The sequence below is a fragment of the Microtus pennsylvanicus genome, chromosome 2, assembly GCF_037038515.1.
Source record: "Microtus pennsylvanicus isolate mMicPen1 chromosome 2, mMicPen1.hap1, whole genome shotgun sequence".
NCBI lineage: Eukaryota > Metazoa > Chordata > Mammalia > Rodentia > Cricetidae > Microtus > Microtus pennsylvanicus.
In genome coordinates this window covers 84,469,855-84,494,882 of record NC_134580.1, presented here as the reverse complement: position 1 = coordinate 84,494,882, position 25,028 = coordinate 84,469,855, and the positions used below count along the sequence as shown (strand labels likewise).

General features: G+C 48.4%; 1 protein-coding gene across 11 annotated transcripts in view; it reads right to left on the bottom strand.

Annotated features, from left to right (window-relative positions):
* Window positions 1-272: 272 nt before the first annotated feature.
* Pax6 (paired box 6) overlaps window positions 273-25,028 on the bottom strand; it is a 28,570-nt gene continuing 3,814 nt past the window's right edge. The window contains exons 1-14 of one of the 11 annotated variants that reach the window (XM_075961639.1): window positions 21,939-22,094; window positions 21,625-21,838; window positions 17,751-17,827; window positions 17,279-17,339; window positions 13,565-13,695; window positions 12,749-12,790; window positions 12,439-12,654; window positions 11,609-11,774; window positions 5,782-5,940; window positions 5,219-5,301; window positions 4,872-5,022; window positions 4,646-4,761; window positions 2,001-2,151; window positions 273-1,353 (exon numbers count right to left, since the gene is read on the bottom strand). In XM_075961639.1, coding sequence (XP_075817754.1) covers window positions 1,268-1,353; window positions 2,001-2,151; window positions 4,646-4,761; window positions 4,872-5,022; window positions 5,219-5,301; window positions 5,782-5,940; window positions 11,609-11,774; window positions 12,439-12,654; window positions 12,749-12,790; window positions 13,565-13,695; window positions 17,279-17,288 — 1,311 coding nt within the window. In that variant the 5' untranslated portion in view covers window positions 17,289-17,339; window positions 17,751-17,827; window positions 21,625-21,838; window positions 21,939-22,094 and the 3' untranslated portion in view covers window positions 273-1,267. Of the gene's footprint in view, window positions 1,354-2,000; window positions 2,152-4,645; window positions 4,762-4,871; window positions 5,023-5,218; window positions 5,302-5,781; window positions 5,941-11,608; window positions 11,775-12,438; window positions 12,655-12,748; window positions 12,791-13,564; window positions 13,696-17,278; window positions 17,340-17,750; window positions 17,830-20,754; window positions 21,481-21,624; window positions 22,156-22,925; window positions 23,048-25,028 lie in introns of those variants that run through there. The other 10 variants (XM_075961638.1, XM_075961644.1, XM_075961643.1 and 7 more) reach the window with 10 other exon arrangements.

Below are 25,028 nucleotides of genomic sequence, written 5' to 3'. Positions count from 1 at the left end.
GTGTTACATTTTTAAAAATTATTTCTACACTTTGAGCTCTTAAATGAAATAAATGGATAAATTGGAAGGACTGCCATGTTCTGTACATGTTGTAGGATGCAGATCCTCACAGCTGTGAATGGGTTTTTTCCTGATACATAGTCAACTTCTGGTGTCTGTAATTTTTTTTTTCCTTGAGGACCACCAGGTTGTAAAATGGAGTGTATAGGAACCTAACCATTGGTTGAGGATGTTAACCTAATGTGGAAACAAAATTTGTAACACCACACTATAAGGTTAAAAAGAAAATAGTGTAATAAAGAAAATACAAAGGCTTTGGCATGGTTTTTACAATCAACAATGGTTAATTTTGATATGTATTTGTGAACAACTTCAAAACACTTAGGTTTAAAACTCTTGCAAGCACTTTTAATTGATTAGGAATGAATTCTAGATGCACAAAATGATTGGACTGTGAACAGTAATACAGCTATATCTAAGAACAATTAATTTTTTGCTGGCCAAGAAAGAAACAAATGATTGCATGAAAATGTGTATAAAACATCTATAGAGTATTCTTGTCAAATATAAATGAAATTAACTTTATTATAGAAATCATTCTGAGGATTTCTAGGGAAGACAAATACTTACATTTTGACATAAAACAAATTGGATTATATCGAAGACACGCTCTACCTTTTAGCTATCAACTTCTCCTTGAATTTTTATCTTACCCTTTTTTGCACATAAACTTCATCTGTTAACAACCTTTGGAAAACCAATGGATATTTCTTACATATATCTAGTGTGTGTTGTTCCAGGTTTAATTATATGCAAAGGAATGATACAAACTTGGAACATCGGTCCATAAACTATGAACAGATGGGTAGAAGTATTCGATATATCTTGATAAAACTCTTAAATCCATGGCAAATCTGGTCAATCATGGTTTCCTTTAAACAACCACATGAGCCAACACAGATCCAAGGTCCACCAGCCTGGGTTGTTCTTTTCTTCCTTATAACATACAAATGCCCATTTACAAATAATACACCAAAATTAATAAAAGTTTGGATACCAAAATGAAGATTTGTTCCAACTGATACCGCGCCTTCTGTATGCAAAGGTCCTTGTTTCTAGTCCATTCCCGGGCTCCAATACAGGACACAGTTGCAAAGTGAAGTGCTTCTAACAGCCATTTCTCTTTCCTTCCTGAACACCCAACTATTGTGTCCACATAGTCACTGACTGAGTGAACACGGTTTCCTCTCTCGATCACGCTCTCTCTTTACTGTAATCGGGGCCAATACTGAGACATGTCGGGTTCACTCCCGGGAACTTGGACAGGAACTGACACTCCGGGGGAAATGAGTCCTGTAAATGAATAAAGAAAAAAGAATAGCCACAAGGGTAGACTCTAAAGAGGGCGTGCCGCATGAACACTTTCTAAAACCCCTGACACTTCATAATACTTTTTTCCTTTACATTAAAATAAAAAGCCTTCGATCATTAGAAAGAAAAGGAGACCTTTAGAAACTAGAGACTATGCTCCCACAAACCTCCTGAAACCCAAATCAACCTCCCCCACATTTAGAAGTTTCTCAGTACAGCCATCTCTGGAAGACTTATGTGGTACCTCTCCAGCTGGCATCAAGAAGCTAGAAGATGGATAAGTCTTCCAAAAATACCTACATCAAGGTCAGTGGACCCTCTCAACTGTCCAGCTCAGGCCAAGATGTCTTCTGAAAATTTGATCTTGGGCCTTGTCGTCATACATGGTTTCTGTGATCACATCCACCACCATAAATGACGTCCCTTTTCTCTATATGGTGTCAACTCACTAACTTAACTGAATTTCCCTTTTCAGTCAGTTTTCTCTAAAGGCAAGAGCAGTAAAATGTTCACCATGCCCCTTAATGCAAGGCCAGAGGTTTCTTCTCAAGTCACCCGTAGAACAGTTGAGGTGATCGATTGGCCAAAGAGACCCAGTAGACCCCTCCGCACAACTACAGAGAGCTCACCTGTGGAAGTGGTCCCCGAGGTGCCCATGGGCTGACTGTTCATGTGTGTTTGCATGTGCGGAGGGGTGTAGGTGTCATAACTCCGCCCATTTACCGAAGGGCTGGTGGGTAGCATGCAGGAGTATGAAGAGGTCTGGCTGGGGACTGGGGGCTGCCGAGAGACAGAGAAACCTGTGATTACCAGAACCACATCACACAGCCCCATCCTGGGGTTCCTGCTCCCCAGAGCCTCTGCCAGCAAGCCTGGTCATTACTGATGCCTCCATATAATGAGTCTAAGCTTGACCCTTCATCATCAGCCACCACCAGGGCAAAGCCACCTGTGTGACAAATGTCTAGAACAATACATTCAAACACGCAGTCAGTGTTGGCAGTCTGCACTTTTACCTCGCAGGAATTCCTAGCACAAACCTAGAGCTGTCTAAGAATGCTAAGATCCACAAATTGCCTAATTCAACTTCAGGGAAGAGAGCAATAGGAGGAATCAGAGAACTCTGGGAACATTCCAGTGCTGTACTTGGACAAGCAGAGTTTTGTTTTGTTTTTTTTAAATATGCAACCATAGTGGAGTGAGGTTAAAGAGGTCAGAAGTGTCAGCGAGTGAATGTAACTTAAACAGGACCTGAGAATTAACTGACTTCCTAACTAACCCCAAAGTCCTATTTGAGTCACATCCATAAGATGTGTTGCTGTCTCCTAAGCATTCAGGATGGAAATATTGAGGAGATAAACTTCTCTTGTAACTAAATAAGAAATAAAGAAATATGAAGAGCCAGGATAATCCCCCCCCTTCGGAGTCCTCATAGGTTATCTGAGGTCAGAAAACTGATGAGGTGAATCGGAAGCCCAGTGTCAGCAATAGCTGCTCTGCATGTGCTTGACACCCCCAAATCCTCATTCACAAAGACTGACACCCCCAAATCCTCATTCACAAAGACTGACACCCCCAAATCCTTATTCACAAATACTGACACCCCCAAATCCTCATTCACAAAGACTGGCACCTGCTGAAGAAGGCTCAGAGGAAGGCACCCATTCTTTGTAAGACAGAGGATTTTGGTCAACAGGATGAAGCCACTGACAGAGAGACCACCCCTCCCCATTCCAAAACTTAAAGAGGCTTTTTATCTGAACTGTAAAACCACAGATCCTTTTTTTTTTTATTTTCCTTGTTAGATGAAGCCGTTTACTTTTGTTATTGTACAATCTGTATAATTTTTGAAAGTCAATGTTTAAAATCAATCAACCCAACATATTTCTTTATATGTAGAAGCAAGCTTAACGCAATCCAGCATCTAATTATTCCATTTTGGTTTTGCATGTGCACACTACATCACGCTCACAGACACCTAGATGTTGCTATAAGATATAACACCACACGACACACTCAGTGGCCTCATTAACGTCAGATGCTCACGTCAAGTCTAAAAAGGCAAGCAGGCACAAAGGGCCCTGCCGGGATTTCAGCTTGCATTTGTTTCTACTTCCTGCAATTACTTCCCCTAGGCAACCTGACTTCTAGAAATTTCCAGGTTACAGTAATACTAACTAATGGACTGTGGGTCCCTTCATGTACATCAGTTGTGCTACGGCCAATAAAAAGCAAACAAAATAGAAGAAAAACATGTGAATGAATACTCTAGAGTTTTCTATCTAGCTCTTCCAATATTGGTCTGAAGACTGGGAGACTTCTCTTTGGCTGTTATTTGAATTCCAAACCTGGCAGAAGATGTTCAACGGATTATAAACAATCTGTGTAACCCCAGAACTGTTTCCAGCATTGATTCCTGCCACCACGCTCTTACAATCAGGCATCTCTATCTAATGGTTGTGCAATCAGGAGACTTAGAAATGCTGATGCAGAAGACCCATCAGAATCCCCCCAGTAAGAATCCACCCAAAGGTCTAGTACGCCCCAGGAGCCCTGTACATCCACCATTAGAAAGTGCCAGCTGAATCCAGGACTGCCCCTAAGAGCACAGGCCAAGGTACCAAACTGAGAATACCACCAGCTTTCTAGGCAGCAAAGATTAACTCCCACCTATCACATCACCTACAGCTGATACACACTACATTTCAAGCAAACGCTCTCTAGTACATGTTTACTTTTAAATAAAGAACTAGTTTTCCTATTTTAGTAAATGTCTTTCACTGTGTAAATAGGAATCTCTCTTCTCAGCCCCCCTTTTTTTCTTCCTCACTAGTTTCTCACATGGACCAAAAATAATCATCAAAAATACTTCTGCTGCTTTTGTATTTATTAATACGAACACGCTAACATAAACATGAAGTTTTTACATACTAACATCTTAGTACCTTATAGTATGCCATCATTATTTCTGCTTTATGGCACAAGCTTCATTGGTACCCAAAACAGACTCACACTGCCACCCAGAATTACCCAGCTAACATGATGATAAAAGGCACATTAACTTGACTGAACAGATCGAGTGTTTGTTTTTCGAGGGCACGAATCAATCAGTCAATCAATCATCTCAAAGAGATTGGATTGACTGTCTCAGAGTTGACTGGTCAAGCCAATCACTGTCACAAGAAAGACTCCCAAGGGGGTAAATGCGGCGGATGGGGTCTGCAAGCCCTAACCCATTCCTGGTCCTGTGCAGCAGGTGGCCAGCCTCTCTTACTTGCATAGGCAGGTTGTTTGCCATGGTGAAGCTGGGCATCGGTGGCAGAGCACTGTACGTGTTGGTGAGGGCGGTGTCCGTTCGGCCCAACATGGAGCCTGATGTGAAGGAAGAAACTGCAGAGAAGACAGAGTGAGAAAAGAGAGAAAGGGAATGTCATTTCAGGATGAGCGCCCAGGGCAAACAGATTTGAGGAGGTTTCCCGGTAGTGGACACTTCAGGTTACCAGGCGTGGTGGGCTGTGGAATCGGCTGATAGACACTGGTGCTGAAACTGCTGCTGATAGGGATGTGGCTGGGGGTGTTGCTGGCCTGTCTTCTCTGGTTCCTCAGTTTCTCTTCTCTTCTCCATTTGGCCCTTCGATTAGAAAACCATACCTGGAAATGCGGGGAACAGGTTAGCCCTGTGCTCCCTACCGTCTCCGCCACAAACAAAAACCCCTCCATTTCCACCGTGCCTTAGGACAAGTGGGTCTTTGCAAACTGACCCTGTCACTAGTTATAGAGATGACTGGTATACAAACAAGGCAAAGAATAAGACTCAATGCATAAAAGCCACATAGTCCCTAGGTACCTGTATTCTTGCTTCAGGTAGATCTATTTTGGCTGCTAGTCTTTCCCGGGCAAACACATCTGGATAATGGGTCCTCTCAAACTCTGAAAGAGTAAGTCGGTTTTATATGTTATTCCAGAACTACACAAAAACATTTGAACCCTGGATCAAACTGTCTGGTGCCACCCCACTGCCATCTCCTCCAACCAATTTCCCTTCGGATAACTCTACAGTGTGTTGGCTGTACTTGCGGGAACTTTCCCGCCAGAACTAAGTGAGGTTTTCTTTGGAATGACATTCAGTGAGTGTTACCATCTGCACCCTGGGACAGCCAGAACATCATTTTCTTTATATGTCAGAATTTGAATCTTTCAACTTACTGGTATGAGAAAAGAAAGAAAATGCACGTGGATACACACTCCCCCAAAAGATGTGCAGAGGGGAGAGGGAGACAGAAGAGGAGGAGGAAGTGGGGGGGTTCAGTCTTTTATGCAAAGGACCCCTACTAAATTTAGCCCTTTGTGCTGTTCGGTGTGGCATTTACTTTGACTTAAGATTTCTCTGCTTTGAAAAATCCCCATCACCTTTCTCCAGAGCCTCAATCTGCTCCTGGGTGAAAGATGTTCTATTTCTCTGCAGCTTCCGCTTCAGCTGGAGGCGCATTTGAGCCTCATCCGAGTCTTCCCCATTGGAACTGATGGAGTTGGTGTTCTCCCCCCCTCCTTCCTGTTGCTGGCAGCCATCTGCAACAAAAAGAACAGGACAATAAGAGAAAGTGGAACGACATGGGGGGCTCTGAATGGGACTTGCAATAGTTATAAACTCCAGGGACTGGGCAGTCTGAGTCCCCACAAAGCCTCACTAAGGTAATCAGGGGTTAGCCTTCCGGGAAGGACGCTGTCACCTGACTCCTTTTCCTATATGTTTTCATCTAGAGGAGACCTGACAGTCCTCTCACAGAGCAGCGTTTCTTGGAATGACAAAGCAATCCAAAAAGTTTCCAGGCAAAAGGATCTTCCACCACTGACTCCCCACAGGCCGCAGCCAGTTGCAGCCCTGCAGAAAGTACTTACCTATGGCTGTGTTGGGGAAATAGAGTGATGTGCAAGGTTTCAGCTGATCTATAATCAGTAATTCCTATCTAATCAATTAGATGTTGATAGGTTTGTAGAAAATGCTATTAAGAAACCAAACCAAGCTTGTAATCTTTAAAAAAAATATTTATCTAGTTTTTATTTGAATTCTGCACAGTCAATTTCATTTTAAAGGTTGTGAATTTAGAAGTGCTTGCATTGTTCTGCAGTTTTATTCAACCATTGTGTGAGTGTGTTTCGCCTTGACACCTATTACGAGCACAGCTGTAATTATATCATCACCAAGAACAGGCTATAATTGCTGAAAATGGAATTTTATATTTAGATAAAAGGACTGTCCATTCTTTGTAATGTGTTGCACCAGAGAAAAGTAAGATTTCTTTTAAATTTTTAACGTGTAATTTTAAAAAAGAAATCGTGGAGAGTTCACTAACTAGCTAAATATGCTACGCCGCAGCTGAATCCTCGGCCTATCATTTAAGTGGTACATTTTTAATTAGGGCATTTCCACCACTTTTAATGTAATTTCTATCATTAAACAGGGAAAGTTTCATTGTTTTCCTTTGCGCTCGGTGGAAGACGTGCACTTGGGCTAGCTGGCTCTGCTGTGCACCTTGCCTGCAAGGAGGCAGCCTGGGAAAAGGAAAGGATTCCGGCCCTGGCTGGGCTTCTCAGGGCACTGAAGGCTGAGTCTTGGGTCCTGAAGCCTGTGGTCCCTACGGGAAACCAACAGGGACTGTCCCCCTCCCGATCCTAGAAACTTGGCCAGTTTGGGGGGGGAGGGGCCGCCAGACCTCTGTGGGAATCGACTTGGCCAGGAATATCATTTATAACCAGGAGACAATAGGCAGCGCCTTCAAAGAGTTCAGGGAATTGTGACAGGATCTAGTGGGATCTTTTCAGGAACTTTGAAATGTTTTAAAACCCCAACTTTCTCCCCCATTTAAACAGGCGGATTCATCGGCACTGGCCACCATATGGGCCCTTGGAGATCTATTGAGATGACCACCAACACTTGAATAGCGAGGGGCTGCTTTTCAGTACCACACAATGCCCTGCGAGTAAGGGAAACTATTAAACTCCTGGGGCAGGAGCGTTGGCAAACTTTCGTGGGCAGAATTTTGAGGCCACAATGAGCAAGGACAACAAAAGGATTCTCTTGAGGCGTGCAGCGGGCCACATTGTGTTACAAGCCGCCCAGTCAACACACTTTTCAGCGAAGTGTGTTAACCCCTCTGCACCGCTGTCATTAATCACTGTCCGGAGAGCGGGCGCCTCGGTGCTATTTAGGGCGCTTGGCTGGGCGGAGGGGGTGGTGATGGTGGTGGATGGGGGGCCAGGGCAGGGGGTGGAGGGAGGTGAGGGTGGACGGGGGACCAGAGTTGGGGCTGAGGGGAGGCGGAAGAAGAGAGGCTAAAGGGAGAGAGTAGGGAGGGAAGGGGAAGAATGGCTTGGGGGAAGGGCAGGGTGGGGGTGTTCCAAAGAGATGTTGGCCAAAAGGTATAAGAAGGGACAGCGGGGAAAATGTGGAGAGGAAAAAGACACTGGAGGGTTGACTGAGGTGGGAGAAAACGACGAAAAGGAGAAGGAGGGAACGTGTATTGGTAAACAAGCCGCAGGCGTCCTGCCCTACCTCAGATGGGTGGGGGAGGGGAGGGTCGCTGCTGGAGGAGACACGCCAAACTCACGTGTAGGGGCACACAAGTGGCTGTGCTAATTTGCTGCCCCAGTCTCTGGAGGACTTTTTAAAGTGTTTTTTTCGGGGGGGGGGGGGCGGGATGAAGATGGCCTGTCCCTTTTATTGTCTGATTCAATGGAGGACTTTTTTTTTTTTAAGCCCTTTGGGTCTCCTAGAAAAGTCCATCGGTTGCTGCTTTTGGAAAACACAAACACAATCCGGCCTGGTCACTCACGCCTCCACCCAAAAGAAAATCCCTGGACCCACCCCTGGTCCTTCTTTAGCATGTTGTATCTTGCCAATTAAACAAAGCTGGGGGTCTCCCTCAGAAGATGCCTGCAGATATCATTCATCTCTGTCTTTGTCACCCTAATTTTAAAGCGTAGGGATTATATTCATTGCCCTCCAAGTTCAGGCACCACATACAAGCATGCATTGGAGATATAAGCCTAGGGCCTTCACTGACTTGGGGAGTGATATTTAGGGAGAAAATTAAGCATAGAAGAACAGGAAAACTGCATTTAATTTTTTCCTTTTCATATATTATGTATATGAAATATATGTATTTTATATTTTATGTATTTAGTTTAAGTGGAATCAGAGTCAATAAGGAGAAAATGCTGCAGCCACCACCACCACGTCTTAACCAAGCCAGAGAACAGCGTTGAAAAAAATACGTTCATTACTCAAAAATAACAGCTGTTTGCAGCCAGGTGGCTGAGTGGTCACTTAGATAGAGCTGGGGTTTTTGTTTGGGATTTTTTGTTTTGTTTTGTTTTTCTTTTTCTTTAGTGGCTTTACCTTCCACCCTTAAATCTTTTAAGAAACTAAAAATAGAAGTTAGAGCTTTCTAATTCCCTACAAGATAAACCTAAGTGGCAGACAATTAAGATATCTCCTTTAAAAAGGCATCCCCCTCCTAGCGGCGCAAAGAAGGGACCTTCAATGGGAGCCGCACACCTCCCTGCCTAATCCGAGCAGAGAGTGAAAGCACCTTCCATTATCCCAGCCCCAAGACCATCTGACGCAGGCGATAGGATTTGGTTCCTGGAAGAAGAAGGAGAAGGGAGAGAGGGAGAGGGGGAAACAGAAAGAAAGAAGAAGAAGAAAAGACGCTGGGAAGTAAAATCATTCCTTAGTTTCTTAGGGTCTTAATCAGTGAGGCGGAAAACAAGCAAGAAAAGATAGCAACGCGGTTGCGGAACCTTTTCAGCTCTGGAGCGCGAATCAAAACATTGAAGCATCTGTTGAAAGGAGGCTGACTAAATCCTATAGAAGGCCTGGGTATTATGGGGGTTGGGGAGAGGGGAGGAGATGGGAAAGTGTCTTCGTGATCCCTAAAACCACCAAATCGCTGGAGAATTGGGGCTGGATAGAGTCATCTTGTTATTGTCAGCCCTCGTCCTCAGGATTTTATTCGCCGCCGCGTGGCGTAGATCAGATGGAAACCATATTTGTCTCCCTCAGAGACCTAACCTCTCCTTATGCTTCTGGAAATGGACTCTTTAAAACCCAAGATCAGCATCTCAGGCCGAGAAAGGGGGCCGGAAAGGGAGGGAGATGCTCTTAGCACCAAAAGGCCAGAGGAATCCCCTGGAACTTAAGCCTCGCAAACTGACACTCACCAACAGAGCCCGAGGTCCCCACGCCCAAGATTCTAAGCTCCTTTGGAGCCACGCTTCCTCCCCACGCTGGAGGCGGGGCAGAGAGTCTTGGGGGAGGGGAGCACTTAGATGGGGGGTACACAGGGTGGATGGGTAGGACGCTTAGGAAGTGTACCACCAGCATTCTCTAGTAACTAGGTGCATTAAGTTAAAAGTCCCTAAACTAGCGCCACCTCTCGCCCCCAGTGGTCACCACCAGGCCCTTACGGTTTTGTCTGTAGCTCCGCTGCACCCAGAAATGAAAAAACTGCCCTAAACAGGCCGCGCTACACCTCCAGAGGAAGCTTCTGCCCTGGTCTTTAGTCTCAGAAACAGAAGGGGATGTCCATTCCCTGAGCCCCAAGCAAACGTGAGCCCTAAACACCAGGGAGACCCAGGGGTGGAGGCTTCTGGCCTCAGCCACCCCCCCCCCCCAGCTCTGAACTTCTGGGCCTTTTGCCTACAACCGAGACACCTTCGATCTAGTGGGCGGGGAAGGGGTCAGCAGGACTCCGGAGTGCTGGGAGTGGAGAGAGGAAGGTCAGCAGATGGAGTTCCAGCTTCGCTGGGGTGTGTTCTGTGGGTGTGAGTGCGGGAGTCCTGCAGCTTCAACCGTCAGGCGGTGCAGGGTTGGCTACATCCTTCCCTAGCTGGTCTTACTGGAAACCGGAGAGAAAGGCCTGAACCTGTGAGTTTTCTGAGCTCCAACTATCAAGGCTGCAGGTTCGAGGTCACGTGAGCAGGGTCACCCAGGGGAGTCAGGGCCTGCATCAGGAAGCCCCGCACTGGCCTGGTGCGGCGGAGCTGGGAAACCAGAAAGGAGCGTTTTTCTCTCTATCGTCCCAGTGTCCGTCCTATATTGTTTTCTGCTCTTAAAACTGACATGTCTAATTGGCAATTGGTGCCGAATCGTGTCCAGAGGTCTCTTGTGGAACATTTCTACAGCTGTCTCCTTCAACTAGACGCTTATTCATGTCGCCTTAATGAGAAACAAAACGTTCTCTAATGAGCAATTACAGAGCGACAGGATTGTTCCCATAACAAATTCTTGCAAGTGACAGAAGCATCCTTTGTACCAGATATTTCGCATACTGTTACCGATTTTCCCTTCTCTAACCCGGCACTGTGGAGGCGCCCTGCACGCGGGGCTGGTCCAAGAGCTCACCGAGTAGCAGCAGCCTTGCGTCGCCCCCGGCCCTGAGCCCCCAGGCTCTGTGGTACTCCCGGGAGTGAGACGCCACGTCCCATTATCCCGCATATTATCTCCTTGTCACAAGGACAACAAATACCGATTAATCTTCGGAGTAAACTGTTTCCTGTTCTTGACCAAGTTACCTCGGTGTGAGTGGGAAGGGGAGAGAGCTATCTCGCCAGCTCCTCTTCTACAGCCTTCTCACTCACGGAACCTGGGACTGGACCATATAGTTCTCAAATATCCTCCCGGGCTCAGAACCTCTCACTGAACCTTCAGCCGGGCACTCAGTTTCCCCACCTCACCACCTCACTTCTAACCAGTTGCCACCCATAAAGAATAAGAACAGTAACCAACCAACGGGCAGAGAGGGGGTTAAAATGTTGAAATTGTTAAACTTGGAAGAGGGGACCAGCACTTCCAGGGGCGATCTTCAAATCGACCATGCACGTAGGGGGATTCAGCCTCTTCTACCGCCTTAATCAAAGTCTTATAATTTGTCATTTACTTCCAAAGCGAATGATGCCTGTGTGCTAGCTTGTCACACTTGTGCTGCAAGTGGGCTCTGCTGGATTTTAATGTCAGATCTGAAAGGGCGCCAAGAGGCTCGACCTCCCAGCCACTTCACACCGCTGTTGACAGGCGGAGCCCTCACAGTCAACAAGAATCAACAGGATGGTTTCACAAACACCAGTCACACAAAGTATGAGTTGGGGTACCCAAGCCTTCCAGGGCAGTGCCCTCCTAGGGACTGGGAGCCCAGAGGAGGAAAGAGTTACAGGAGGATGGCTACTTGAGTTTTACCTTGTGTAGGTTGCCCTGGTACTGAAGTCCCGGGATACCAACCAGGGCGGGTGCCCCAGCTTCCGGTCTGCCCGTTCAACATCCTTAGTTTATCATACATGCCGTCTGCGCCCATCTGTTGCTTTTCGCTAGCCAGGTTGCGAAGAACTCTGTTTATTGATGACACCTGCAAATCAAACCAAATGGTAGTGTCTCCGAAAGACACAGGCACCCGGCCTTCCGTCCCCATTTCAGGTCTCCCAGGTTTTAAAGAATGACCCACCACACCTGCAAAAGCTCTCAGCCACCCCAGATTTTTAGCTACTCTGTGGAAAGAATGGCAGCTGTCACTTTGTTCCTGGAAATGAAGCTGGGTAAAGAGGAAGGGGCAGTCCTTCACCTCCGTAGATAGTACTAATAACCTAACTCACTGGGTTGCTTGGCTGTCAAAGACTCCCCTCCCCAATAAAAGATTTCTACTTAATTTACAGGTTTATTTTATTGTAGAGCATAAATGAATGTGTGTTGCCTGAAAGACGCTCCAGACAGGTGCTGGGGCGGGGGGGTTGGTTTTCATTGTCAAGTTACTCCGACTCAAGTCTCTTTCCCCAGTTCCTTTAAACCCTAGTTTTTGGCATTCAAATGAACTCCCCACACCTGACTCCCGTTTTCCAGATGGTCAAAAAGTCAAAGCACACCTCTCACTATTCCCCTGGTACCATGGAGACCCGTGTAAATGGGGAGGGGACAAACAAAAAAAGACACGGGGAGGGAAAAGAGTGGAAGGAGGAAAAAGAAAGAGGTGGTGAGGGGCTTGGGGCAAGGAAGGCAAAGGGTCACAGTGAACTTACACTGGGTATGTTATCGTTGGTACAGACCCCCTCGGATAATAATCTGTCTCGGATTTCCCAAGCAAAGATGGACGGGCACTCCCGTTTATACTGGGCTATTTTGCTCACAACTTCTGGAGTCGCTACTCTTGGCTTACTACCTCCGATTGCCCTGGGTCTGATGGAGCCAGTCTCGTAATACCTGCCCAGAATTTTACTCACACATCCGTTGGACACCTGCATAGGGGAAGTGGACAGAAAACCACATTATTAATAATTTCAAGACAAAAATAAAATTGTTTAAGTATGCATTAAACAATGACAAGCTTACGTTTTCATTGTCCAGCACTTGGACTTTTGCATCTGCATGGGTCTATAACACAAAAATATACCTTCAATGGTACGAGAACTTACTGTAGAGAGCTTTTTTTTCTTAAAATTACATTTGTAGCCCTAAAACTACAAATATAATGATACTTTCAGACACTTTGAATTAATTTAAAAAGCTTTTTAAACTATGTTCCTAAACACTGTGTGAAGATGCATTAAAACGAAGTCAGGTTAATTTTTTTTTTATGCAGAGCTTGCTTAAAGTAGTATTATGTTGTAAAGAACAAAGGGAAAAATAATAGAATTTTGTTTTTACCTTTTTTCCCTTAAATTTTTGCCCAATTGAGCAGATGTGAATTAGAGGAATAAACAGCATTTGCCTTCTCAAATCCATATACATTCTTTATATGTATGAAAAGCGCAAACAAATCTCTTAAAATTTGAGGTTAGCATGGACTGGGGAGAGGGGAATGAGATTATTCCAATTTATATGACTTAGCTCATTACAGTTGATATACTGTTAACATAATGAATGTCTTTAACAAATGCAAAGATATATTTTTTAATTAACACATTTTTTTTTCTAACGCAGATGAATTATCTTATGTAACTGACTGAGTGAGGTTGAAATAGACAAGGACCATGGTGGAAAGAGAGGGGAAAGCCAGAAGGTAGGGGAGTTGGTTGGGATGGAGTGAGTGAGGGTACGGGACCATAATTAGCATTTACAGTAGGAAATGAAGAGAGGACGCTTAAAGTGTGGAAGGCTGCGGGGTGGGGGTGGGGGCGGCGAGTGGGACAGCCACGGGAGGATCACCTGCAGAATTCGGGAAATGTCGCACGGCCGGGCCCCGCTGTGAGCTAGCTCTACGATCTTCTGCCTGGTGGAGTCCGGCAGTGGCCGCCCGTTGACAAAGACACCACCAAGCTGATTCACTCCGCTGTGACCTGAGGAAGAGGAAAGGAGGAGGAGAGGAGAGCAAGAAGAAAAGTAGAAGAGAAGAAGAAGAAGAAGAAGAAGAAGAAGAAGAAGAAGAAGAAGAAGAAGAAGAAGAAGAAGAAGAAGCACAATGCAACCTCAGCTCCCTGCCAACCTGTGCAAACCTCAGCAATCAGGTCCTGATTTAAAATTAAAGAAAAAAAAAGAAGAAAGAAAGAAACACCCAACCACAGGACCAGCAGCCATGCAGGGCATTTGAGGCAGTCCAGCCTCAAACCCAGATTGACCCTGCCCATTGGACTGTTGTCAGACTGGAACATATCCACCCAGTACTACCACCCCAACAGTTCCCTGAACCCATTGCCCCCTTCATAAGTCTCCAGACCTGCTTGGAACCCACAAGGGGCAAACAACAGTTCTTAAAATCTCCCCCCTAAACGCCACCTGTGAGTGTCATCAGAGAGAACACACTGCAGTTCCTGCACTGTTAAAACAGCTCAGCTCTGCGAATCCCAAGCCCTGCAAAGGCTGGGCAGAGCATCAGAAAACCTTTGCAACCTGATTTAACTCTGGCAGAGGCACACAGTATGTAGCTGTGTGTGTGTGTGTGTGTGTGTGTGTGTGTGTGTGTGTGTGTGTGTGTGTGCGTGTGTGTGCAGTGTGTGTGTGTGTGCAGTGTGTGTGTGTGTGTGTGTGTGTGTGTGTGTGTGTGTGTGTGTGTAGAATAGAAAAGAACAAATTGATAGCTAGTAAACCCCAACCCGTGCCTCCACAGAAGACATAGGATTGGAAGCCCCCATGCACAGTGTGATCTGCCTGCCCCAACTGCTGGGCAAAGCCAGGAGTCTAAGCACCCGGCCACTACTGGCTTTACTTCCACTGCTGAACTCCGCCCTCCCCCTCAGTCAAAGACACAAATATTAACCAAAACCCAAAACAGAATGAGAAAAAGACCACATCCCAGTATCAGCCGTCCCTCCTTCAACTCCTGTCTCACAATCTCATCCCATTGTCTGGTCTTGGAGACAAGGGCAGGGAAGGAGCGCCTCCCTGAATTACCCTCTTCGGAAACAACAGGCACACAAATAAAGCCAGGCCCCTCTTTCCACTTCCTCAGCCGTCTCCAACCTGCAGCCCCGTCTCTAGACAGAAGCCCTCTCAGGAGAAGACCGGCTTCCCAGTTCCCAGCTCCTCTCGCCTCTGCTCTCTTCTCTCTTCTCCTGGAGCCTCCTGATAAATTGACTCCAAGAGCCTGTGCTTCTTAGCAATAAATAAGCCCCAAATATAGACGAGGGGGGAAAATATGATGAGCCTCTCTGACATTTGTCTTTAAAATAAAACTAGCTGCACGTCAAGTTTGAGCTTAATTTCTGGAAATAGGCGGAAGTCGCTCCGGATCATGCATGGAAGGCTAATTGAAAAGATCAGTCGGGGCGCTTGTGGCAGCCTTGTCACTTTGTGACAGTGCTCCGCTCCGGGAAATTGCATCGTCACGACAAACGGGACCGTGATAAAACGACCCTTTCCGTCCCTATTTGTAGATCACTCAGACGAGAATGAACTGCACTCGTCTTCCCTTCGAGGGGAGCTGCGTTTTCAGGGTAGCCCGAGGCTTGGGGCTGGGGGGGGGGATATAACTCACCAAGGGGGGGCGGGGCCTCAATTCGATGAGAAGTGACAGGCGTTTAGGGATCTGGGCTCCTGCCGGCCCGGGCCAGAGCGAGAAGGTACACTGCACAGTTGCTGGAGATAGTCTCTCTCCAACAGGGCAAGGCCTACCCTGCACTTCCAGTTTCTCTTAAATTTTCTTTATCATCTACCTTGGCTCTCTAAGTCTCGTTTACTATGCAGGTTATGGAGGCCCATCTCTGGGCAAACCTTCTCAGAAAAAGAAAGGCCATCTTAGAGAAATCAAGAGAAACTTTCCAAGCAGAGTCAGGGTAATTTCCCCATCTACAGATGACAGAGCCTACAAGGCCTCTAATCATAGATTTTTTTTTTTATTCTCCTCCTCTTCTATTGCAAAAATAACGTGGCCAGCACCTCCACAGCTGCAACCCGCCTGAGCTGGTCCGAGAGACAGTGGGCCAGGGCGCCTCTGCCAGCATCGAAATGGCAGCGAGGAAACATAGCTCTAAATTCCCCTTTAGAGGTTAAGCCTCAATCATTGTGTCCCTTCCCTAGGGACTGCTGGCGTTCTTGCCCAGTGGCGATGATTATGCGCCTAGAATTCGACCGCAAAGCTTCTAATAGGAAAACATATGGTGTCAATTTGGATGCTCCGCGCCTTGCGCACACTCGGGAACCAGCGGCACAAAGCCTACAGGCCAACCCGCGACCCGTGCCCCTGTGGGCCTGCCAGCCAGGTCATCGAGGAGTGGCAAATGCTTGTGGCTGAGCGCCTGGGTCCACCTGAAAACCTGAAGCAGGGGAATCTGAGCTTCAGGGTATTCACTTCACCAAGGAAAGTGCCTCCCGGGCAAAGGCCTTGGGTCTGACAGTTTCTGCACAAATACACCTTTAAAACTCCCACCTTCGCTCCCTTTCCCGAGTTTAGCTCCCCACCCCCATCCTGTGCCATCAGTGGGGCAGCCAGGTATTCCGGAACAGGAATCTGAGCTGCTGGGGACTCTCTGAAACCAGTGCAGTTCCACGACCGACCGACTGCAGGTTTCAGGAAGACCTAGGCCTCTCTATGCGGCCAAGCACAGTTGTATCTTTAAACCTTTGTAGACTCCTTAATCTTAACCCGCCCCGTCCGAGTTTCACTGGCTACCGGGCCTGACTTTTTTAGGCTTAACTCTGTCACGCAACAGCGCCACTGGCTAAACAGAAAGGTTGGGCCCAAAGGGCCTGGCCAAAGGTGAGAAGACAGGCACAAAAATCTGGGGAATCAAAGGTACCAGGAACCCGGATCAACCAGGACCCACAGAACTGCACTTGCCAGGGCAAACTTTTCCCAATTCCTGCCCCATGCAGCCTCCACTCTTCCCAGACTCAGTAACGCCTGCTTTCTACAGGTTGTGCAGTTTACTTCCCGGTCAGGATACCGGCTCTGGGTGCTCCACTCCCCTTCCCTTCTAGGCGAGTAGGTGGGGAGGGAAGAAGCTGGCCTGAGATTGACTGGAGGAGGGAAGGCCCCCACCCCTGGGGTCGGAGGAGCTGTTCAGTCTTGGCCAAGCCCAAAGGGGCCTCCTCTTCTCAGGAGAAGCCTTCGCCCCGCCCTGATCAGCCCAGCCCCTCTCTCTGGGGTCAGAGCCCGGGCAGGGGCGGGGAGGGGGTATGAGTTACAGGATTTTGGGGGTGGAGGGTGGGGTGGGGTTTCTCCACTGCAGCATCAAAAACTCGGGCGAGTAGATTTGAAGGGACCCAGCCTCTTCCCTTCTGAAGCACAGTAGAACAAACGCCTTCCTGCCCTCTCTAGCGGGCTACTTGGCAGGAACCGTGTATAGCTGGGATAAATTCTCCAGGCCTCTCCCCTCCCTCCCAGTAGCCTGGACTCCCCAGGGCCCAAGACTCTGTGCGCTCCCCTAACCCACCGGTCGGCACGCCTCCAGCCCAAAAGTTCAGCTAAAGACCAGAGACACTCACTGTTCTGCATGCTGGCTCTGGTTGGCGGCCTCCGGGTCCCACGGGGCTCGAATACGGGGCTCTGTTAGCAAAAAAAAAAAAAAAAAAAAAAAAAAAAAAAATGGAGTTAATCCCGGGATTTGCACAGGTAGGCCTGTACTCATACTGAGGAAGACCTGGTGCCTCCTCCTCTGCTTAGAAATTGAGCCACTGATCAGAGAGTCCACCTAGCCCTGCCCTTCTATGCATACAAAATGTACTTAGTGAGCTGCTAGTAAAATAATCTAACATTCACAATCAGTTTCCCCAAATATTTTAGTACTTGGTCTTTGTTAATCAGAAGAAACGATGACCGGTTTTTGTTTTTTTTCCACCTGAACTAATGATTGTTTTTTTTTAAAAAAAAAAAAAAACACACTCCCACCACCACCACCCCCAACAAAACCACTAAACTTTCAGGGTTTGAAGTCACAAACAGCATCATAGAACTTGCCTGAAAACTGGTATGTATGTCCACTCTTAGAGTAGAAGATCTCACACATCTGCTTGCCCTTAGTTAAAGTCTTCTGCCTAAGACAAAACAGAGGGAAAGTAAGGTATGTCAAATTGGCCCCAAGACATAGGTTTACTGGTTGTCTCAGGCCCACTCGCCACCCAAAATGAATCCAAGGCTAGCTCTGCCTGTCTAGAAACACTAAGACATCGCACTTGGAGTGGCCTTTCCCACAGAAGTCTGCATCCTTCGGAAAACGCTGTTTTGGCTAGGCTTGGGGAAAGTGGGGAATCGAGAGTTGTGATCTCGCTTTGCAAAACTAACAAACATCAAGGAAAAAGGGAAAGGTTAAACCTAAAGAACAGAAATGAGGAGAAACAGAGCTGGGAAGGAAAACCACTAACCCCTGAAGTGTGGAGGTGAGGAGGATCTAACGTCTTGGTGGTGCCTGAGGGCTCAGGTTAGAGAAGTCTGGGTGATTGAGCCTCAGACCAAACTCCCTCCCTTCCTAAGGAATTTCAGCACCTCAATTGTCCCAAGACCCCTAGAACTAAGTTCTTTGGTTACTCTTTTATCCTTCATTCTCCTGCCCTCCCCCTCCCAAAGTCTTTCCAGTCAGACCCTCACAACCAGTCTCTCAGCCCTTTCAGGACATAGCAAGTGGTAAGCCCAACTTTTTACCCTAAACCTCATTTATTGCAATTAACTTTGCTTTTGGTGTTTAGATCTTCCTCGCTTTTCCTGTACTCTGACACATGCTGTCTACGACAAACAGGAGGGGGTGAACACGGTCGACAAAGTCTACAGACACCAAACAATGGCTTCTATTCTGCGGCTCTCCCCAAACCCAAAGAGCAAAGCCGAGACTCTCGAGCCAGCAACACCAGGTCCAAGCAAAGGACCCAACAACTCTTCAACTCACAAAGAGAAAAGAAGTACTCCACTCACTAAGTCCTGACTCGAGGCTTCCAGTCCTCCCGCCCTCCCTACCTTCCCTCAAAAAGAGGCTTCTTGGAAGAGCGGTGGAGAAAATAGTAAAGTAATTTCTTGTTATAAATATCTGAAGGTAATTGTGTTGCTGGTGTGAGTTGTTAGGGGCTGTAAAAAGATACAAGGGCACCGTGGGGAGCTCAATTGGGAAAGGAGAGTTACAATAAAGAACCCATTCAAGAGGATTGCCCAGGAAAAAAAGGCGGGGGGGGGGTGTAAAATAATGAAATAGTCACAGCATCATTTTTGTTTTATTTTAAGAAATCACTCTTTTCCCTGATTTGGACTGTGATAATGATTAATCTTGCCACCCTACAAATAATTCCAAGAAATACATTTTTCTCTTCAAGACCTTTTATGACCTAACTTTTAAGTAACTGAGAGGCAGTTTAAATGCATAAATATAAGTTCAGGATGGGAACTTTTTCTCTGATTATAACTGGACATAACAGAGGGCTAGAGACCGCCAGTGGGGTTGGGTCTCCTAAAACCTCCCCCCATCTCTAGGTCAGTTCCCGAATCCAAGATCATAACACGAACAGAAATCCCATCCAGAACAAAATGTCCATCTTACCTATACACTGGACTCACGCTGCACAAGATAGCAGGTGGATGGGGTAGAGCAGAATTCTGCTTAGAACAGTAAAACTCCCTGAGCTCCTCTCTCTCCACATTTTACACAGCCTCACCTCCCCATCCTGGCTGGGACCTCCGTGATGCCATTTTAGAAAATTGTCTAGCTGGTCCCTGAAAGAGCTAGCTGATTACTTTTCCAAGCAACTGGGAAGGTGATAGCATTTCAGGTTCCGGTTTTGCTTGGTTCCCACCCTCCACTCCTCTAAGAAGCTATCTAATTACCTAAGTAATCGTTAACACTCAGTGCAAAAGCACCCTGGGAAGCAGGGCACACCCTGCACCCGGAAGCAGTCCTGTTCTTACAGAACCTAGACCCCTTTGCATTAGCCCAAGGCCCAAGCAAAGGCTAGGGCTTTGTATCTCCTTGGTGGGGCCATAGACCAGCACCAGGAATGAAGGAGTCATCAGAAATCTCCAAGGCCACAAGATATTGATCCACAAGTCCATTGGCCCTCAACCCTCCCCACTCCCTAACCCCAACACAAGTCAGAGCTTTCTCACTATGCTACTGCTTTAATTATTTAAATTTCAAAACCCATCCTCATATTTCTTAGCTGAAGTGTTAGGAGAAACTTGGTTTCTCCCCCGGCTGATCCCCCTCCTCCTAGAAATTAGCAATTAGGAGGATAAAGTTTACTCTCCAGGGCTAAGGGACAACTGATCAATTGCTTTCAAACATATGCAAAGATCACCAGCACCCCCCCCCCCATCAGTGGCCAAAGCTGTTCTTTCTCTTTGCTAAACTTGCTAGGCTTTCAGACATTTTAGCTTTTCATTTCATTTTCTGCTCTTGTCTCCTTCTCAGCCCTTCCCAAGTTCGAGTTTACCATCCAAAATGGTTTAGAAGTGTGTGTGTGTGTGTGTGTGTGTGTGTGTGTGTGTGAGAGAGAGAGAGAGAGAGAGAGAGAGAGAGAGAGAGAGAGTTCATTTGTTTTTAAACTTTCCAGAAAGCATCATTAATGAAAGACCAGATTTTTTAGCACTCGGAAAAAGAAAGCATTTCCACTTGAAATTCAACTCCATTTCCCTCAATTACACTTGCTAAAATTCGAGGCTATTATGGCGCGGGGAGACTGAGAAAATCTGCCCAGGGAAAGAGGCAACAACTTTCTGAACTTTGAAAAGGCACTTTTACTCCTGGGGTCTTAGAATCCAAAAGCTCTCGAATTACTCAGACTAATTAGCTGGGAGAGAACGTGAGCCGACGAGAAGGAAAGCCAATGCTTTCATATAGATTTTTTTTTCCCTTTAGGCCACACAAAGAAAAAAAATCAGTACACCCGAAAGGGAGAAGCAAATCACCTTTCCAGCTCGAAACTTGTTGAAATGGCAACACTGGGCACAGCTTAGTCAATGGAAGACATGGGAAAATACCCACCAAGAGCCGGAGGTGGGAGTCCATAGGGAGGGAACACCCCCAACTTTCTCAAGATAGAGTTGTGGCAAGACGGGAGAGCCAAGGGTTATTTGCTTGCAAGTCCGAGCTCTGCGCTTGAGTGAGGCTGGAAGCGAAGGCCCTGGGGCTGGATGGAAGCTGGCAGTCCTCGGAATCGGCTCGGAGCTCCCTCGGAGAGCGCATCCGACCGCCTCGGCCTAGTGGCTTCCTTCACCGCTGTCACTAGCTCCGGGTTTCTCGTGGCCTCCAGCTCGTGGCTGCGATGCCCATCGAGTCGGCTCCGGCTGGCGGCGGGCGCGATGACCCTCTGGCGCTGGAGTGCCTCGGGCAGTTCTGTGCCCAGGAGGTTCTTGCACAAAGCCGGAGCGCGGGCTGGCGGGAGGCGGTGCAGAGAGTCGGCTGGTTGGGCGCTCTCTGCGCGCTGGCTCGGCCCCGGCTGGACAAAAGCATCGCCAGTGGCTGCTCTCCGCGGCCTGGGGCACGGCAGAGCCTCTTCGTCCTCTCCCGCTGACCGCGAGCTTTAGGAGACGCTGCGGCGGAGAGCTGCGGTTTGCGGGGGCGCCTGGAGCCTAGCTGCTCACCGAGAGTTCCAGTCGCAGTTGGCTGGTGTCGAGCCAGCCACCCGCCCCGAGCACCGCGCCGCCGCGGCTCGCGGGACCGTCGCCCTCCGACGCGGGCTTTCGCTGGAAGTAGAAAGTTTGGGCTCCTGCGTGTAAACTTCTCCGGCCCGACTCTCCAGGCGTAGCAATGGGGGAGGGGGCCGGCGAGAAGGGAGGAAAGAAGAGAGGGAGAGGGAGAAACCTGCCTGGATATTGAAATGTAAAGAAATCGAGAAGAAAGAAGCGGACTCACCTTTAAGAGGCATCCTTTCTCTCGGCGTTGTCAAAGCTCCTGTCAAGAGTTTTGTTTGATTGGGCTTTTTTTTTTTTTGGTTTTTGTTGTTTCCCCCCTGTTGTTGCTTAAAGACCACAACGGTTTGAAATGATGGTATTTTTAAGAGAGTTGCTCGTGAGAGTTTTCTCCACGGACGCTGCTGGGTTGGTGTGTGAGAGCAATTCTCAGATCCCTGGGAAGAAGACAGAGATTGACAATAAAAATGGGCTGTCAGCGGCTGGAGAGTGAGAGATAAAGAGTGTGGGTGAGGGAAGTGGCTGCAGCCAGCACACCTATGCTGATTGGTGATGGCTCAAGTGTGTTAATGTGTGTGTGCCGGCGCCCGGCCTCGCCTCCACCGCTCCTCACTGGCCCATTAGCGAAGCCTGACCTCTGTCATCATCCTCCAGCTAAACACTTCCTCCTGCGCCTGAACCAGAGCGGGAAATGAGGCCGAGGCACGGTTCGCTTTTCAAACCCACTAATCACTCCGCAACATGCAAATGCACCGCTCGCTCCCACACAAAATATTGCTTTATGCAAAGCAGCGCCGGGGCCTCGAGCCAGCCGATTGGATGCTCCCTCTCCCTGCCTAGTGCAATTGGTCGGTTTGTTTGAATATGAATACACTTGTTTTCGGCTCTGCCGGTGGGTCCCGGCTTTTCTCTCACCAGCTCTGGGCCCCCTGCTCCCAGGCTCTGGCGCTCGCTGAGGTCTCCGGCTCCACGCGCTTCGGCAGCCAGGGCTGCGGCCGCGAACTTGATCAGTCTAATGGAGGCCTCTGGGCTGGAAGTCACGCTGCCCCGGTAACCCCAAGCTGGGCCTGGGGCTGCTAGCCCGTGGAGGTAGCAAGTTTTATCATCTCTACGAGGTCCCTCCTTGCCAGTGTACAGTGGCCTGCTACTCCGCCCCTGTCCACCCTCACCTCCTACCCCTAGTCCACACCGGCCTTGGCCCCAGGACACAAAGTACAGCGCTGGCGGCTTTCTAGCCCACCTGGCCTTTAGGAGCACGAGAAAAGAGGCGGGAGTGTCCCTGGATCCCAGCAGCCCCACTCCGGCGATGGTGGCGTGGCGATGCCTAGGCCTGAAGAAGGCCTTCAGGCCGAGAACTCAGCGAGGCCCGCGATCTCCCCGGGCCAGCCTCCCAAGCCTGCCCATTCCCCCACCCCACTCCAGCACCCCGGGCCTTTTCTTCTCTCCTTTCTGCTTTCCGAAGCCACCGTGCTCAGCGGACGCACTGCCCCAGCCTGGAGAGGCCCGAGTAAACACGCCACTTACTTTGTGTACAGAGGATTCTTGTGAAAAGCTCTGAAGAGTCCTCACCAAACACTCTCCAACTTCTCCCACGTGCCATTTGTTGACTAAGTGTGGCAGCTTTTCCAGGCCGTCGAAAGGAGGGGAAGATAAGAAGGGAGGGGAGGTAGTGGAAGCCTGGGGGTGGGGGTGGGGTTTGACCAATGCTGGGAGAGTTTCTGCGAGTGTGTATCCCCGCTGACTTTCTTGGTATGTCAACGTGTTTCGGTGTAAGGAAGCGGTTGTCTGTGTGTGGTGCCTATGTATCCCCGCCAAGACTCCCTTCTCTTGGGTCAGCTCAGTCCACGGAGGCAATTCCCCTTCAACTGTTGCCAGAAAACCGGCGAGTAAAGTAAGTAAATGGCTTTTCCCTTCTGACCACACACCAGAAGTCCATTTGTTGAATGCCGGACATTAGGGTACACCTCAGTACACTCTAAAGACGTCCCTCGGAGACCGCAGTTTAGGTGACAGGGGAGCAGGCAGCTTCCTTGCCCCGCGCCGTCCGGAGCGCTCTAGCAGTCTGCGTGTTCTTAGAGCCTAGAAATAGTTTCAGGCCTGAGATCGGGAAGACACTTAGAAGCCAGCAAAGGGGAGTGGGATTGGAAACGCTGGGGCAAGGAGGTTGAAATCCACCACCACTGAAGCACTCGGTTCTTCTGATTTAGGGAAAGATCCGAAAGTCAGCCTTCAGCAGTAGTCTCTGCTCATTCGGTTGATCTCTGGCAGGCCACGGTGCCGAATCCCCTTGGGAGCAGGAACCAGGTGGCCATGGCAGGCTGCCTCTGAGCCTGGAGTGAGCATCCAACTCACGTCCCTGCCAGGGTCCCAGCAGAGCAGCACCCAGGAACCTTAGCAGAAGTCTGAGGACAGAAAAGGCCTTCCTTTACTCGAGCCTGAGGTGTATTCGCACAACCCGTTCATCTCCTCAGCTTGAGGGAGGTGACTGGCTCCGCGCCTTGCAGACGACCGAGGGCACTGGGTCGGACCTGGGAGGAAACTCCGGCCGGAGGCTAAGAAGGTGGCGCCACTCCCGGGTAGGCGGCCTCCAGTGAGAGAGATTTCGTAGGACCGCGACTTTCAGAGGACCGCAGGAAGTCAAGCTTGGAGTCAGGATCCCAGATCAGAGGAGTCTTCTTTCTCCGTTTCTCCCCTTTTACATCTCAAGCAAGCTTTAAAGACGCATGATGGGGGGGGGGGTGTCCAGTGACTATCCCAACTGGAGGCGGCGAATATCATTTTTACAACCTCTCAATTAGCAACCCAGTGGATTAGCACCCTCTTAAGCTTTGCCTAAGAAAGAGGCAGCCATAATCTTGTTGCTATTTCCCCCCAGGGCACTGGCTCTTTCAATCAGCTCCTTCTCCCACCCACAACCCCCACCTCACCTCAGAGAAAAGTTTAACAAAAAAAGAAAAAGAAAAAGAAAGAAAGAAAAGAACAGAGAGGAAGAAAGAAAAGAAAAAGAAAAGAAAAAATCAGAAGAGGCTAGGAGCCTGGAGTGAATGACGCTTACGTCATTAAGTGGGGCTGGGGGCGCCAAGTGGGACTCTTGGAAACTGCACAAACAAAAAAGAAAAGACTTGGCTGCTTCTAGTGTGTCAATATTTGGGGAGGGGAGCTCAGGAACAGAAACAGGCAGAGTTTCTTAAGTTTGAGAAGAGGGGTAAGAGCCTGGACCGCTCTTTCTGGGTTAGTCTCTAAGAGCATGGGGGAGCTGTTTTGTCTTTGGTGGCCCCTCACTTCTGCCAAGTACCTGCTGTGGGGATGACGAGAACTGGGAGGAAGGGGGCTAAAACCAGGGTACAAGCCATCCATAAAACTGAGACAACACTCAGGTCGCCATTTTAACTGCGGCTTTCAACACGTCTGAGGCCCATTCGCTTGTCCTCCAGTGCAAGGAAGTTGAGTTCGCTTCCTTCTTTCCTTCTTTCCCTCTTTCCTTCCCTCCCTCCCTCCCTCCCTCCCTCTCTCTTTGTGTGTGTCTCTCTTTTCTCTCTCTGTCCCCCCCCCCCCCCCGCGCGCCGTTCACCACTACTTTTTGCTTCCCTTTTCTCCACTCCACCCTCTAGCGCTCGCGCGGGGGCG